The 15,638-nt window shown below is 33.5% G+C and overlaps 1 protein-coding gene across 1 annotated transcript in view; it reads left to right on the forward strand.

Annotated features, from left to right (window-relative positions):
- LOC119837680 (potassium voltage-gated channel protein Shal) overlaps window positions 1-10,504 on the forward strand; it is a 59,090-nt gene extending 48,586 nt beyond the window's left edge. The window contains exons 3-6 of the mRNA XM_038363411.1: window positions 252-414; window positions 1,590-1,778; window positions 5,078-5,230; window positions 7,916-10,504. Coding sequence (XP_038219339.1) covers window positions 252-414; window positions 1,590-1,778; window positions 5,078-5,230; window positions 7,916-8,014 — 604 coding nt within the window. The 3' untranslated portion in view covers window positions 8,015-10,504. The remainder of the gene's footprint in view (window positions 1-251; window positions 415-1,589; window positions 1,779-5,077; window positions 5,231-7,915) is intronic.
- Window positions 10,505-15,638: the final 5,134 nt, after the last annotated feature.

Genomic DNA, 15,638 nt, shown 5'->3' on the forward strand with positions numbered 1-15,638 from the left:
AGGTAACAAATCTCCTTTTTGAAGTTGGTTGTGAATTAAGAAAAGCCGAAATTTTAAAGTTCTGATCTTGGTGCTTGATTTAATGTGCATTAAGTCTTTTTGTCTACTTGTTTTCAAATAGATTAATTTAAAATGGCTTCTAGTGATTAATCACATACAAGATTACATATTATAAGTTAATAATATTTCGATAAATTTTTGTATTAAGGCGTATTAAACTAAAAATTAATTATAATTCCTTACCTTTTCAGATATGGTGACATGGTACCAGGCACCATTGCTGGTAAGATAGTGGGGGGAGTGTGCTCCCTCTCCGGAGTGCTGGTGATAGCGCTGCCCGTGCCCGTCATCGTCTCCAACTTCTCTAGGATCTATCACCAGAACCAACGCGCTGATAAGAGGAAGGCTCAACGGGTCTGTCACATTTTCTTTACTACTTTAAACTTATTTACTACTGCACTAACTATTTAATAAATAGTGTATAGATACACTTTAGTTTACTTTAGGGTCGATGGGATTGGAAACGACTCGCAATTGACTCGAGTATACATTAGGAAATTAAAGGATTTTTAATGGGTTTTAAACGCAATTTACATATAATATTATTTTCGAGTCTCCCTGTGACCACGCTCGCTGTAACATACCTGACGATATTCTGAAACCGGTCGTAGATTTTGTAATTTAATTAAATTTTGAGAAGTGAATAACGTTGGAGTTTGTGTAATACATTTTATTTTATATATCTAAAGCTCTATATGCAATTCCATGAAGAGGCAATAATGTAAACAATACATTATACAAATAACAATTAAAATAATTCACATATCCACCCGATTTTAATTGAATTCCACAAACCAAAGGCAGGGCTAGTTTAGGATGTTAGTTTAACGGACGGTTGTATAGCTTACATTTGTGTATTTGTATTAATTACACTTCTGTCTTTCATGTGTACTTTATAGTATTATATTATAATAACGGCTTAGCTGTCTGACGTCATAGGTTTTTATCTCTTGAACCGTAATAGACCTTGTATTTATACAGGTTTAATATAACAGTAGCTACGGGGATCGACTGGGGTAATAAAGATTGGGGGTCAATGAAGGCTGCCTGTGTCATTCAGCAATTATACATCCTTAATTAAGCATTTATAGGGTTTAAACTTTTGGAAATTGAATTCGTTATTCTAATAAGACCCTTATAGTAAATCTTTTATTGACCCAATTTATTATTACAATTTACAATTTATAGCAGTGAAAATTCATATTTATGTGAACATACAAAAAAGCTTCTTAAACAATCCTCCAAATCCAAACACGCAATCGGTATTTAAGAAAAACAGCTTGCCACTAAAATCATTCCACAACTTACAATCATTACAACCATTACAAACATTACATATATGAATAACAATGTGACAATACGTGAAGATTAAAATCTATACAATAGATAGTTTGAATATAATCTTACCTTAATCTGTGCGGACATCTGAACCGTATCAACCTGTATGCACACACGCTGATACCTACCTATTCATCTTCATCGAGGATCTAACCTAACCAGCCGCTGACATACGTTATTGTGACTTCTAGAAAGCCCGCCTCGCCCGCATTCGCATTGCCAAGGCGTCTTCAGGTGCTGCATTTGTATCCAAGAAGAAAGCGGCCGAGGCCCGCCTCGCCGCCCAAGAGTCGGGCGTGGAGCTGGATGACGCTGGGCGGGATGAAGATATCTTCGAATTGCAGCACCACCACTTGCTGCGGTGCTTGGAGCGTACCACGGTATGATATTGGTGGCGTTACTTTGTGTGGTGCTGTGGCGTGGTGTGTTGTAAGGGTTGCCAACTTAGAGAAATAAGGCATATTCGTAATGGAAAATTAACATTTTTACTTAAATGTTTCAAGGTAAAAAAAGCAGTGGTGGCTCAATGGTGAGGAACTCGAACTTCAAAATCGATAAGTCCGGGTTCGATAGCAGACGAGCGTGCAGGAAATAAATTGATTTTTCAATTTATCTGCACATGTAGATAACATCACCACTGCTCGAAACGATGAAGGATAACATCGTGAGGAAACCGGCATGTCCGAGAATTAAAAAGTTCGACGACATGTGACATCTGCCAACGCGCACTTGGCCAGCTTGGTGGATTATGGCCTGAACCCTCATAGGAGGCCTGTGTCCCAGCAGTGGGAACGTATATGGGCTGATTATGATGAATTTTTAGTAGATCTCGGTTTATGTAAAACGCGAGGTTATTGGTTTTTACTTATTAGCGTTAGGGATTTAAATGCTGTTAATAATGTTTATATGCTTTATTTGTTCAACAGTTTTAAAATATACTGTTGTTGTATAGTTGGCAACCCTATTAATATTGTACGGTGTTGTTTGATTACTATGTTTTTATAAATATAGGAAAAAAGTTACCCACATCTATACACAGGTAAACGGAGGTAAAAACCGCCTATAACTCACTAATTATATTAATATAGCTCTATATATAAACTTCTTCCGTTTAATAATGCTCAATTTTTTTCCTATTTCTGGCACCTATATATTTATGAGACTGTAATTTGTTTTTTTATGCTTTTTGTCTAAAGTTTATGCATGAAAATCTAATGGAGTTAACTGTAGTAGAAGTTACATCTATTTGTTTAAAAGTGCTTGTACTAACGCTATAATATCATCAAAGAATACTTTCGGCATATTTAACAATTACCGGTCCGCCCCGGCTTCGCCCGTGGTACATATATAGCATATAGCCTTTCTCAATAGGCCGGTAGTTCCTGAGATTATTGCGTTCAAACAAACAAACAAACTTACTCTTCAGCTTTATTATATTAGTATAGATTAAAATATTGAACCACAGCAATAAAATACACAAAACACTTGGGGAAGTCAACAATGAATTCAACATCTTTGGTTCAATTTTTCTCCATTCTGAAGATAAGTTGGTAACACTGTAGATCACACTAATAGTATAAATGGGAAAGTTTGTTTGTTTGTATGTTTGACCGTCAATCACACTGAAACTACTGAACGGATGTTGATGAAATTTGGTAAACAGATTGGGTATGAACTGACTTGGGTGACAGGACAGTTTCTGTCCGATTAAATGCTCATTTGGGATAAAACCCGGCCCGGATATCCTAAAGGAATCTAGGATATCCGGGCGGAACCGGGACGAACATCTAGTACTGACATAAAAAAGAAGGTTTGAATTACAAATAATATACTAATGTGCTTTCACTTTTTACAAATATTATATTTTTGATATAGCATTAGTACTTATATGCATTATTTAAGCAGTGGTGGCTCAGTGGTGAGAACCTCGCACTTCAAAATCGATAAGTCGGGGTTCGAGACGGGGCGAGCGTGCATGAAATAAATGGATTTTTCAGTTTATCTGCACATGTGGATAACATCACCACTGCTTAAAACGGTGAAGGAAAACATCGTGAGGAAACCGGCATGTCCAAGAATCAAAAGTTCTACGACATGTGACATCTGCCAACCCGCACTTGGCCAGCGTGTTGGTTTATGGCCAGAACACTCATAGGAGGCCTGTGTCCCAGCAGTGGGAACATATATGGGCTGATGATGATGACGATGACGACTTATATGCAAATTTTAATATCAGTGTGCTATGCTTTATTGTTATGCATGACCGTTATACTTGACTTGTATATATTTAAATTAAGACTTGCGTTCCGTCCCGGCTTCACGCGTGGTACATATGTAAACTATAGTCTATATATGTTCAGGTATCATTTATATATCAAACGGCGAAAGAATTGTTGAAATCGATCCAAAAGTAATGATAATGATAATGAGATACTATGTATAAGCTCATAAGACAAACTTAGTTCTGACTTACCTCTATCACTTATACTTAGTTATGTAGTATTCTCCGACCTACCCCTTATACATAAAAGAAATTGCATAAAAATCGGTCAAACTGTTTTTGAGGAGTACAGAAACACTGTGATATGAGATTTACATTTTATAACATATGTAGATAAAAAATACAAACGTAATATATAAAATATGCTTTTTCCCGCGGCTTTGCACGCGTTAATTTGGAGTAGTTTAATAGATGATATTATACATATAAACCTTCCTCTTGAATCAGTCTATTTATTAAAAAAAACCTCATCAAAATCCGTTGTGTAGTTTTAAAGACTTAGCATACATGGACATAGGGGCAGAGAAAGCGACTTTGTTTTATACTATGTAGTGATAAAGAGGTTGTAAAATTGTGTTACTCAGTATACAGTTGCTAGCACGCGATGAGCACGCGAGTGAAGCCGGGGATCGAAAGCTAGTCATTTATATTTAAGGTTCTTTCATAGGCTAATTTTTTTTGTTTCAAAAAAATTAATAAAACCTTTATATAAGTGATAAACACAGATAATTAAATCATAGGATTTTAAAAGATCATAGTATGTTGCATTAAGCATCTTATAGTTACCCAGATTTCATAGATTGGTTGTTGCTTTTCCCTCATCGTTTAAGGGTATGAAGAATAAACCTTCGTCGATTTTCAGACCTAATCGATATGCACACAAAATTTCATTAAAATTGGTCTAGCCCTTTCAGAGGACTTTAGCAACTAACATCGTGATACCAAAATTTTCAGTTACTAAATATTATCATATAAAAGCAGACCTATTCGATATGCACACAACATTTTATTAAAATTGGTCTAGCCATTAATTTCGGAGGAGTAATAGTAACTATCGAGATAGCAAATTTTATTTATTAAATATTATCATATAAAAGGTCAATAGCTTGAAACAGTTGTATCTAGTTCTTGTAGACCCCTTCCTATTTTAAAGTTATTTTAGCATCTCACATTTGTCTCCATTGAAACATTACTTATTAGAGGTCCAAAGACGGATATTTGAAATAGTCTGCCTGTAGTCCACTTCCTATTTATAAAACTGTTATGCAGCTCTCATTTTCTACATCCTCTTAATAAATCTGCACATTTATTTATTCTAAAATGCCACTACCACATTTTTAATTTGTCAGTTTCTTCTGTTTGTAGGATTTTCAAAAACAATCCGACAAAACATTCCAGGATCGCGAATTTGTCGAGATGGAGAACCCTTACAATGGCGCGGTGAAGCGGCCCGGCTCGCCTTCGCCGCTCGCTTCGCCCGCGCACTCCGGCCGCGCGCCCGCTCTGCTCGCGTGCTGCGCGCGCTGTGGGTGCTGCCCACAGAAATACCAGGTAATATCCCGCAACTACCCTCATCCAATATATTTATTAACGTCCAAATGGGCAACTTTGAAAAGTGTTATAACATTAACAGATAACATAACTTATCAACTAATTCTGTTCAATTAGGTTGAGGATTTTGAAAGCATAGTTGCAAACAGCTTCTTTTTTAATTTAGTTTCCAATGGAGGTGTAGTAAAGGCTGAACTTGGTGGTAAAAATTACCATTATTTATATGGCATGTGACGTAGACATCACGTAGTAAAGAGTCGTCTAGTTTTGCGATCATTAGGTTAACACGTTAGTAGATTTATAGGTATTTTTATGATATTTTCTATGGATTTTGTATCACGACAGAAGCGTCGTCGTTCCGTACGGTGCGTCAGTCCTATCGGACTCGCTACGGGTCCGCGTCGTGAGGTATAAAAGCACACAGCACCAGTCCATGTTGTTTACAATGACATGTCGGTTTTTTGTTTATACGACCAATAGTCTTTTAAAGTATACGATATTGCTGTGTTATGTTAAATATTTACTGGTACTACATAAAAAGAACGTTTTGCAACGTACGATACGATGTTAAGAGGATTTATTACATACGATAAGTGTTTCTTTATATTGTTGGTCGTATAAATAAATGATACATGCCGATATTGTGATTGGGTTCCGTATTGTTGCTTGTGTGGCTAGTATATTGTGTCCCTGACGTGCTTGAGTGGTACACTCCCAAAATATATAAAAAATATACAATATACCGATAAAAATATATAATCGCTTTCGCTGAACCACAAAATTATGAGCTGCGCAACGCTTCATATTATGAACATTGCTGACGAAGCAATTTTCGTAGCAAATTATCACATTGGCAATATAAGTATTTACATATGAATTGTATTTTACATATTTCTATGTAAGTGTATGAAATAATATTATCATCCAATTGGTATTTACAAAACGTCTTTACGGGACGGAACGTTCTAATAAATTTCGTAAAAAACCATTAACGTAATCGTTAATTATTTTACTGGTAAGTATGTTTAGTAAAACGATTATAAAACTCCTATTCTAGTAGAGATAGTTGTAGAATCTGTTATGCTATCCCTTTCTTACGAGACGTAGTCAAGCCTCTGTGAATACCACTTGTTTTCTCCCAACGGTACTTTTTCTTTTTTTATCTTTTACTCTAATAGTTTCCATGTTCATGTAAAAACTCATACTTCGTAGGTAGACATGTAAACAGACAATATGATGCTAGTATCAGAAACTCTTAAATCGTCTGAAACACGTTAACTACAACCAACATTCACACTTTCTTGTACACTACTTCACTACTACTCTATTTTCATGTATATCTATACGTATGTACGTACTTTCTACGGATACTGAAATTCAGATAAATCTCAATGTTTTGTAAATTAGAACTGCGTGAAAGGGAATATACCATCGCGATTCTCCCACTCTCCAATTGGCTCTAACAGGTAGTTGTAATTTAAGGTCCTGCTATTAGACTCGAGTAGAAAAAGAGTGCGAGGTACTCGAAGATACACGGCGACGTCAAGGCCCTCTGACACATCGGTGTCAGCCGCGCCCAGCGAAGACCCCTTACCAGTACGTCTACCCAGTACAACCATTCAGCGATACATTTTTTTGTACATGTCAAATTAACTGATAAAATGTCAACGACATTGGTTCAATGTCAACAACACTGAACTTGAACAATCGCTGTGTGGTAACTGGTAAAAGGCTTTTAATGTCTGCAGGGTGTTGGCTGCTAAATTGTTGCTTAAACTATGTTAAATAAATGATTATTATTGTAATTGATGTGTATTATTTAAGCTTTCGCTGTGCTACCTTCGTTTAGGATTATTTTATTGTCAATGTGAGGTGTATTCGAATTCTAAATGTATTATGTAATTTGTATTGTTAATAAGTCGCATTTTTCTAAATTTACTTCTTCTTTCTTTGTTTTATTTTATTGTTCTATAATGTACAGTGAGTTTGACATGGAATATGACTATAATATAATGACATAGAATGATGCGATTTCTGTATCGACAGTAGATCCACGAGTGTTGTTAACGTATAACCGCTTGAACTGGTGTCGCTGGACTATTTGCTGTTCCACAGCAATACTGACATTTGTAAATGCCAACACACTGCACACATGCTCGATGTAAGGGTTACTTGCAGTATGTAACGATGTAGTGAAGCGCGCTTGATGTGCAAACAGAATGTTAGATGGCTGGAGGTTCCCACTCGCACTGGCGAATGTGTGAGCCGCAGTGCAAGGCGGACCTTTAACTGACACTTCACAAAATATACACTGATGGGTCTACGTGATAATTTATGATAGCATGATCCAAGGCACTTTTTTACTCATTACACCTACATCCACTGCAACTTGCTCACTTCCAATTTTTGTTATATTTAATGTAAGAAAGTCTTTAGCTTATGTAAGTGCTTCCAGTTCAAATGTTAAGTCTGTAGTTGAAAGTAAAACGGTATCGCTATAGCAAGGCTTTAAAATTATCGTCTAAATTAAGTATTGGCATTTATTTTATCATACTTATTATTATACTTGTTAAAATTTTTTCAATCTGATAAATCAGTGATTAATATTCAACTGTCAAAGCAAATTTACACTCGACGATATGCTGTCGTGACGATAAAACTAATTGTATCGTTTAACTTTTTCAGCAAGCGTGCGGCAAGTACATCCCAGCTGGGAGCACGGTGCAGGGGAATCAAACTGGTGTTGCAATGGACGGTACATATCTTGTCGAAGCGTCCTTCTAGGATCCGTCTACTAGCGCTCATGTTGAGAGCTATGTGTAGCACGAGAACTGACCTCTGAGTGACGTTTGCCGCAATTATTAGGTTATGTCTACAGAATCTAACGTGATACTGCCCGATCGAAATATCATAGACATATACGTTTGGATTGAGTTCGTTCCATTCACAGAGGACAAGGCAAACAGAATGACGTGACGTATGTGGATAACAGAATCATAATGAGCGTTAGTCGTAGGTAGTAAATTCAATTATAGTGTGTGTTTAAGATAATATAATTTGCGCTATCTAGGCTTCTTAAATCTGGTCACGATCACGTGTTTCTAATAGAAATTGGACAGTATTGAAATAGTAACTCGCTTGAGATACGCGTTCGGAAAAGACAGCTTTCAAATAGTCAATGAAGTCAAAAATCATATCATGTTAGGCGAATAGTTCGATTCAGAGGAATTGAGCACTGGGAATCCTGTTTCGGTTATATCAGGATGCTAGTGCCTTCAGAACTCATTAATACATTAAAACTGTTACTCTGTGTTAGTGAAGTATAGTTAGATATTAGATATTCTCTTATTAAAATTATCTCGATAATAACGGCGCGTAGCCGTCAATCTAACTGTTTTCTTATCTGTGGGTTTCGATGTGGTGTCAGTTTGACAGAAGTTTTGGCGCGAATGTGGAGCTGCGTCAAAGAGTGGAAGGATTGTTGACTGTTTGTTGATAAGAACTATTATATGCAGTGATATTTAATTTAGTTGTCTTACTCGATATTTCATTTGAGGTTATTAATGATAAGTAAGCGAGAGAACGTGCTCCGCGTAATTTTTAAATGTATTCCTTATTGGCACGGGCTGTACGGAAATAAGGAAGTATATAAATATGTATTGCCAAGAGATCTGTATATATTATTAAATACGCTGCGTGCCATGTATTAAACATTGATATTACGTTACATTGCAACGCGCAATGTATAAAATAATAAAACTCTTATCCAATGGATGTTTAAAGTCCTTAGACCCCTATAAATATGTCTTATGAAAGCTATAGATAATGTTATGTATAGATAGATGAATTTATGTGGTTATGATAGAGATTTATTTAATAATTAAATGTTAAATAGCCTTAAGTATAAAACGTGCGAGTTTGCATTGAATGCATGTTTTGATTACCTAGGTTAATTATAATTTTTAGTGGTCGTGGGATCGTTGGTTACTACGAATCTTATATAAAGAAAATTCAATACTAAGAACGTTAATTTCATCGTAATTAAGAATATTCAATACTAACGCTCGAATTCAAATATTATTCCATTCAAAAGCACTTCTTTTCGAAGCGTTTTAAAGTCCTCATCTGTTTTAACTCTTTCCAAGTTACTGTTATTAAGTTTTCCGTATTTAAGGAAACCTAATTATTTATTTACTATATTCGAGTTTTACGTATAAAATGTTCTAAATTACTAAGAAGCACGTGTTTCGTGATTGAATCAGGACATTTTACAAAACTTTAAGGTTTTGCAACGATCCCACGATTTAATCTGTAAACCGAATTCAGTGTTAATAAAACTTCTTCCAATAATGCCATTATAATTACCTATTAATACTTGAGAGTAGACATTCAATTTGGTATATTATAAAATTAATAATTGTATAAGAATCGAATAATATTAATTCTCTAATCCTTTTATATCTTCTTTTTTATTGTAAGTGCAAATATCTGGGTAAACTTATAATTCTTAATTGAACATATTTACTGTAAAAAGCGCCAGTAAAGGAAACAATTGAAATATTGGCTAGTTAGTAAGTGCGAATGAGACAGATTATCGTTGTGCAAGCGAGACGTCGAGCTATTAATTTGATTGTGTCCTTTATGGCGCGAACTTCTTCAAACATCTTATCTAAATCTTTTTTTCAAATTAAAAATTTTCCCAATTCCAATTTTGAAAACGCAACATAAAATGTCAGAATTCGTGTGTATTAATAATCTGTGCCCTGTGATTCTTATGGCTGTAGGTGGTATTTCTAAACGTTTAAAATATTTATTATCTGTCCAGCATTTAGATTCAATAATTATTAGCAATCTAATACATTGTATCATGGTAAATAATTGTATCCACCGATAATGAATAAATTTCAAATTTAAATGTACAAGTTTTATTATAGCGATATTTCACTATCGCATGCATTAAAAATAACGTTCTTAAACGTTTGTTTTTAGTATTGGTGTAACAAATAAAAAAAAAAAACACGAATCGTCAGTGTTGGTAAACTTTAATGCATTTTTATGTCACAACTATTAATAAAATAATGTCAAATTAATAAACTTCATGATATTTTAAGTGACGAGGCCTATGTTGTAAAATACCTTTTAATTGACATTTTACACATAAATTAATTAAATATCGTAATGGTGACAAATAAATGAACTATCATCATATACTTTATTTATAACTGTATATTAAAAAGTCACGATTTTATTTAGTTAATGACTATTTGAAATTTAAAGCCTAAATTAAAGGCAATATTTTATCAACATTTAGGCATCACTTGAAAAATACCTTTTTTTATGAATTAATGAAATATAAAAATATAAAAATTTAATTTTATTGTTGATGATAAAATATTTATGACTTATATTTAAGAAATGTTCCATTATATATTATGACTAATTGTTTTATGAAAGGGTGGCGTGATGTCCAATGAGAGTATTGCCAGCGTTTAAAATAAATAAAAAGGAGGGAATGAATAACGTTTTTGCAATGGAAAAAAATAACAACTCTATAAAATGTGTCTTTAATTTTAATTGATTACTTGAAAATTATAGAACAATATTTATCAAACGCAAATCTAACGTATTTACGTGAAACCACAGATAACTAAATAGAAGCGTTGCCTAGTATGTGTTTATAATAAATGCTTTTCTTTCTATCTTTCTTTCTTTTCTCAAAACATAGTGTTGTAACCAGATTTTGGTAGAAACAATACCGTACACAAAATTTTACATTACCTGTTCTTAATGTGAAAAGTTTTATATCTTTGAATTAATATTTTGTGGACGTCACGCCTGCATGTATCGGACCAAAGTACGATAAAGATTTTAAAGTGATGAATTCTGACAAATAATATAATTTGTTGGTTTTAAAAAAATTCTCTAAATATTTATAACCTAGTCTGTAATCTATGAGAACTGTTTTTTGCCGCGTTTTCAATACTGCCAGTGTTTTTTTTAAATATGTCTTGCTCAATGCTCAAATTAGCTTCTGAATTTGATGGAATACTTTATTTGTTTACTAAAGTTAGTGTTTCTTTTCATTTCTATAGTCTCATAAAAAACTGGCAGTATCTTGCATAAATTTAATATAATATCTCTATGTTTACGGTAAACAAATTTTTATCTAGTCATATTATTATTATTATGTTATAATACAATTCGAGTTCATTGTAAACTACTCTTAAAATTAAAATATAATGAAAGTGTTTTCAGTATATTTTAGTTCCACGAATGGCGCTGAGCTTAAACGTGATTATTAATATGGGAAATTTAAACCCATGACAATATAAAATAAATATTTAAGATATATATAAATTGTATATAAATCACAATAATTCAAAATACTATTTATTCTCCAAAAGTATCTCCATGTTCACAGTTCTTCGAATCTACAACCATGATCATCATCAGCCCATACTATAAATATACTATTATCTATTATAAATGAATATGAAAAAAAGAAAGGAAATGTATTGATTCGCTTCAAATGATGATGTAGTTTACAATGATATTGGATACTTTCGGTTTAAAACCTTTAGATTAATTAAGAATTCTTTGTTATTTTGGAAAAAAAAATGAAATAAACTTAATTGTATATAATGTAATATCGTAGTTCTTTTACCTATCCCGGTTTAAACAATATTAATTTTTATTAAGGGAATTTCTCGAATCTTATATTGAGCCCCGAGTCGTTTATTTAACTTGTAATATGCAAATTTTTGCAGCTTTCAAATTTATGTCACTTTGCCAGATCAAACTTGGTGTTTTGTTTGTAAGGCATTGATACATCTATAATTGAACATAAAAATCATAAAATAAGCATTCTTTTTAAACCCTTTGGGGCGCTCCAAAAAGTTTTTATACTTATTTAATAACGTAAATCAACACAAGGGTAATGTTTTCGGCCAGTTGAGTTAATTTACGGTCTGTTATATAAAATAATAAGTATTATATTATATAATAAGTATTATAATATTATCAGTGATAATACTAAAATATTTTTCATATTCAGACTTCAGAGCTAAAATATTTTGAGTGCCATCTAGTGAGCGTCTCTAGCAACTTTGTTGTTGTCTATTTTTGTTACAGCGACATCTAGAGAACTTTGAGTATACTATTTAATATCGATGCACGTTAAGCATTACAAATTTAACGTCATAATGTTAACATTGTGCAGATGTCGCTAATTAAGAACGAATATAAATAACAGATGTCGCTTTAATAAAAAATAAATAAAAATAAAAATAAACAGTTGGTAAATGTTGTAGTTATTTTGATAATTGGATATCGTTGGGATGAAATGGGTCATATTATGCAATTTCTGTACAGGTACTACAAATGATTTTTTGTTCTTTTAATCAAAGATACTCTTAGAAACTAGTTTTTAGAAACATGACCAGAAAAACGATTCTGTTTTACCAACAAGTCATCATTTTTATCCTCGACTATGTACGTGTGTGCGTGAATAGCTTTTTTTATTCTAAGTCAATAATTTATACACGTATTTTACTTCCATCAAGCACAGCATCTACTGCCACAAAACAAATACTTCCATTTAATAGACAAGACAGTGGAACATTAGCTAACCGGTAATATTTATACACGCATCAACGATTTCTGATGATATCATATGATTATTATTCTAGAAGCTTCCATGACTGTCAGTAAGTCTATATCACAGATCACTAAATTCTAACTTCTTATTATGTTTGTTTATCTTACTATCCTTCCTACTAATATTATAAATGCGAAAATTGTAAAGATGTGTGTTTATTTGTTGTTCTTTCACGCATAAACTACTGAACCGATTGCAATGAAATTTGGTACTCAAATAGCTGGACAACAGGAATAACATATAGGCAACTTTTTATCCCGATATTCCTACGGGACACGGACTTACGCGGGTGAAATCGCGGGGCGCAGCTAGTATACCATATTTTTGCATAGTGTATTATATAACCTGTATTGTTTTGTGTTTGTTTTAGCTGCTCCAATTGATCTAAATTATTGTATGTTTCTACCGATTCCCAAATGTTAAATGTCACAACTTTATTAGTCTAGCTGTCTAAAATTCGAGTCCTGTCTTTCCCTTATACACTGGACATTGGCGGAGTCCCTATTTATTGGGTGGGGGCATTAATTAAGAGAAGAAGAAGAAATAGCATCTGCATACTGTACTGTGTGATAATAGTTCACCGACTTAAATCTAGAATCATTGAGCAATTAATTGGCTTCCTAACCATATTATTGGTGTATGTTTTGTCCTTTGCAGGTTGTCTGGAGATATCTTTGAGCCATAAGCCACCAATTGTACAAATTTTTCTTTTAAGTGTTTTTTTGATAAATAGTGTAATGAAGAATCAATAAATATTATACGTGGTTAACACAACACCGCACACATTTAACCCCATTTATAACGACATAGTCATTTTGTGAAAGACCTAGCTTTTTGACTTTAGAGACGAGCTTGCAAGAAATAAATTCAAATTTTTAAATTTAACAGCACATTATCCACATGACCACTGCTTAAAAAGGTGAAAGAAAACATCGTGAGGTAACCGGCATGTCCAATAATCAAACGTTCGGCGATGTCATTTTCCCAACCCACACTTGGGAAGCGTGGTGGATGGCCTAAACCTTTATAGAAGGCCTGAGCTTACGTCGTGGTAACATGATGATTTTTATATTGGGCTCTTACTCTTTTCTATTCTCAAAACAACTTACTACACACAAAAACTTATAAGAATCGGACGCCCGTTTCGCAGAAGACTATAATAGTAGAATTTTTTATAAATTGATTTCCTAGAAGACCAGTCAATGTCCTGACTTAGGTAACTGTTAAAGGTGTTTTTTTTTTTTCTAACTTACCGCGCAACCTCCTTTACCGATTCACTTTAAACATATCCTGTTTTAAAATTTCTTCACGACTAGAAGTCACGTTTTTTGCTTAGTGACATGAGCTTATATTAACTTAGAAATATAATCATAATAAATTCTTCAAAACGAATTTGGTAGAATCATAACTCAATAGAAAAAGGACTATCTAGATATATTACTTCATTCATACAAACAAACTAATACTTAAGTTAGAATTAAGTATAATAAGTAATAAGCTATTAACTTAATAAGGGCAGCCAAGAACACAATCCTTAATCAGAAAGTCCACAATCTCGGCTGCTAACGGTTAACGCACACATATGCAAGTATATACATATATAATATATACATACTTACATATGTAATTGAGGAGAGAAAAAAATAACTAAGTGTGCCTTACTTGTGCGCTGAGTTAAGTACACCCAACTGCATGTATGTTCTAAGAAACAAAAGTTTCATTTAAATTTTATAAATTTGGCTTTTTAGGCTTTAATTTAAGATAGAAAAGTAAGGTTACAATTTCGTAGTTTAATCATTGAATTGAATGTATACTAAAAGAAAGAAAATCTCAAAAATGATGGAAGATCTTAAGGAGCTGTCATTTGATCACAATTTATAATTTGCACTTTGAAATATTGCCATCAGGGACGTACGTGGACTTTATTTGTAGAAAAGTATTATAAAAGATTTGTGAAAGACAATCCGATACAACATAAGTTCAAATACACGATTCACATGAAAAAGCTCCAATATCAATCTAATATTATAATATCGATGATTTTGATATCTGTCTGTTTGTTTCTAAAGTATACTACTACTAGCCGCGCCCCGCGGTTTCACCCGCGTAAGTCCGTATCCCGTAAGAATATCGGGATAAAAAGTTGCCTATATGTTATTCCAGTTATCCAGCTGTCTACGTACCAAATTTCATGGCTATTGGTTCAGTAGTTTTTACGTGAAAGAGTAACAAACATCCATACATCCATACAAACTTTCGCATTTATAATATTAATAGGATATTACTGACTGATTACTGATATATTTAATCCATAGATCCTACATCAATAGGTTATCGGATGGATTATAATAACTATCTTAACTTTATTATATTAAATATAAAATAAAGTTAGGTTAGTTAATCCGCAAAGTGTACATAGCGGCATCACACCGAGCGGCCACAGTTGGCCGGTAGAGCGCGAAGTTCAAATATGCTCGTAATTGATAAATAAACGGCACGTGCGGCCGGGTCAACACACTTGTATGCTTGTGTCGTACTGTAAGCCACGCTGATGGGTATTATATGATACATGTATTGAGAAACAGCGATTGAAATGTTGCTAGATGTTGCTAGATGTTGCTAGATGTTGCTATATGTTGCTAGATGTTGCTAGATGTTGCTATATGTTGCTATATGTTGCTATATGTTGCTAGATGTTGCTATATGTTGCTAGATGTTGCTATATGTTGCTAGATGTTGCTATATGTTGCT

Source organism: Zerene cesonia, chromosome 28, assembly GCF_012273895.1.
Source record: "Zerene cesonia ecotype Mississippi chromosome 28, Zerene_cesonia_1.1, whole genome shotgun sequence".
NCBI lineage: Eukaryota > Metazoa > Arthropoda > Insecta > Lepidoptera > Pieridae > Zerene > Zerene cesonia.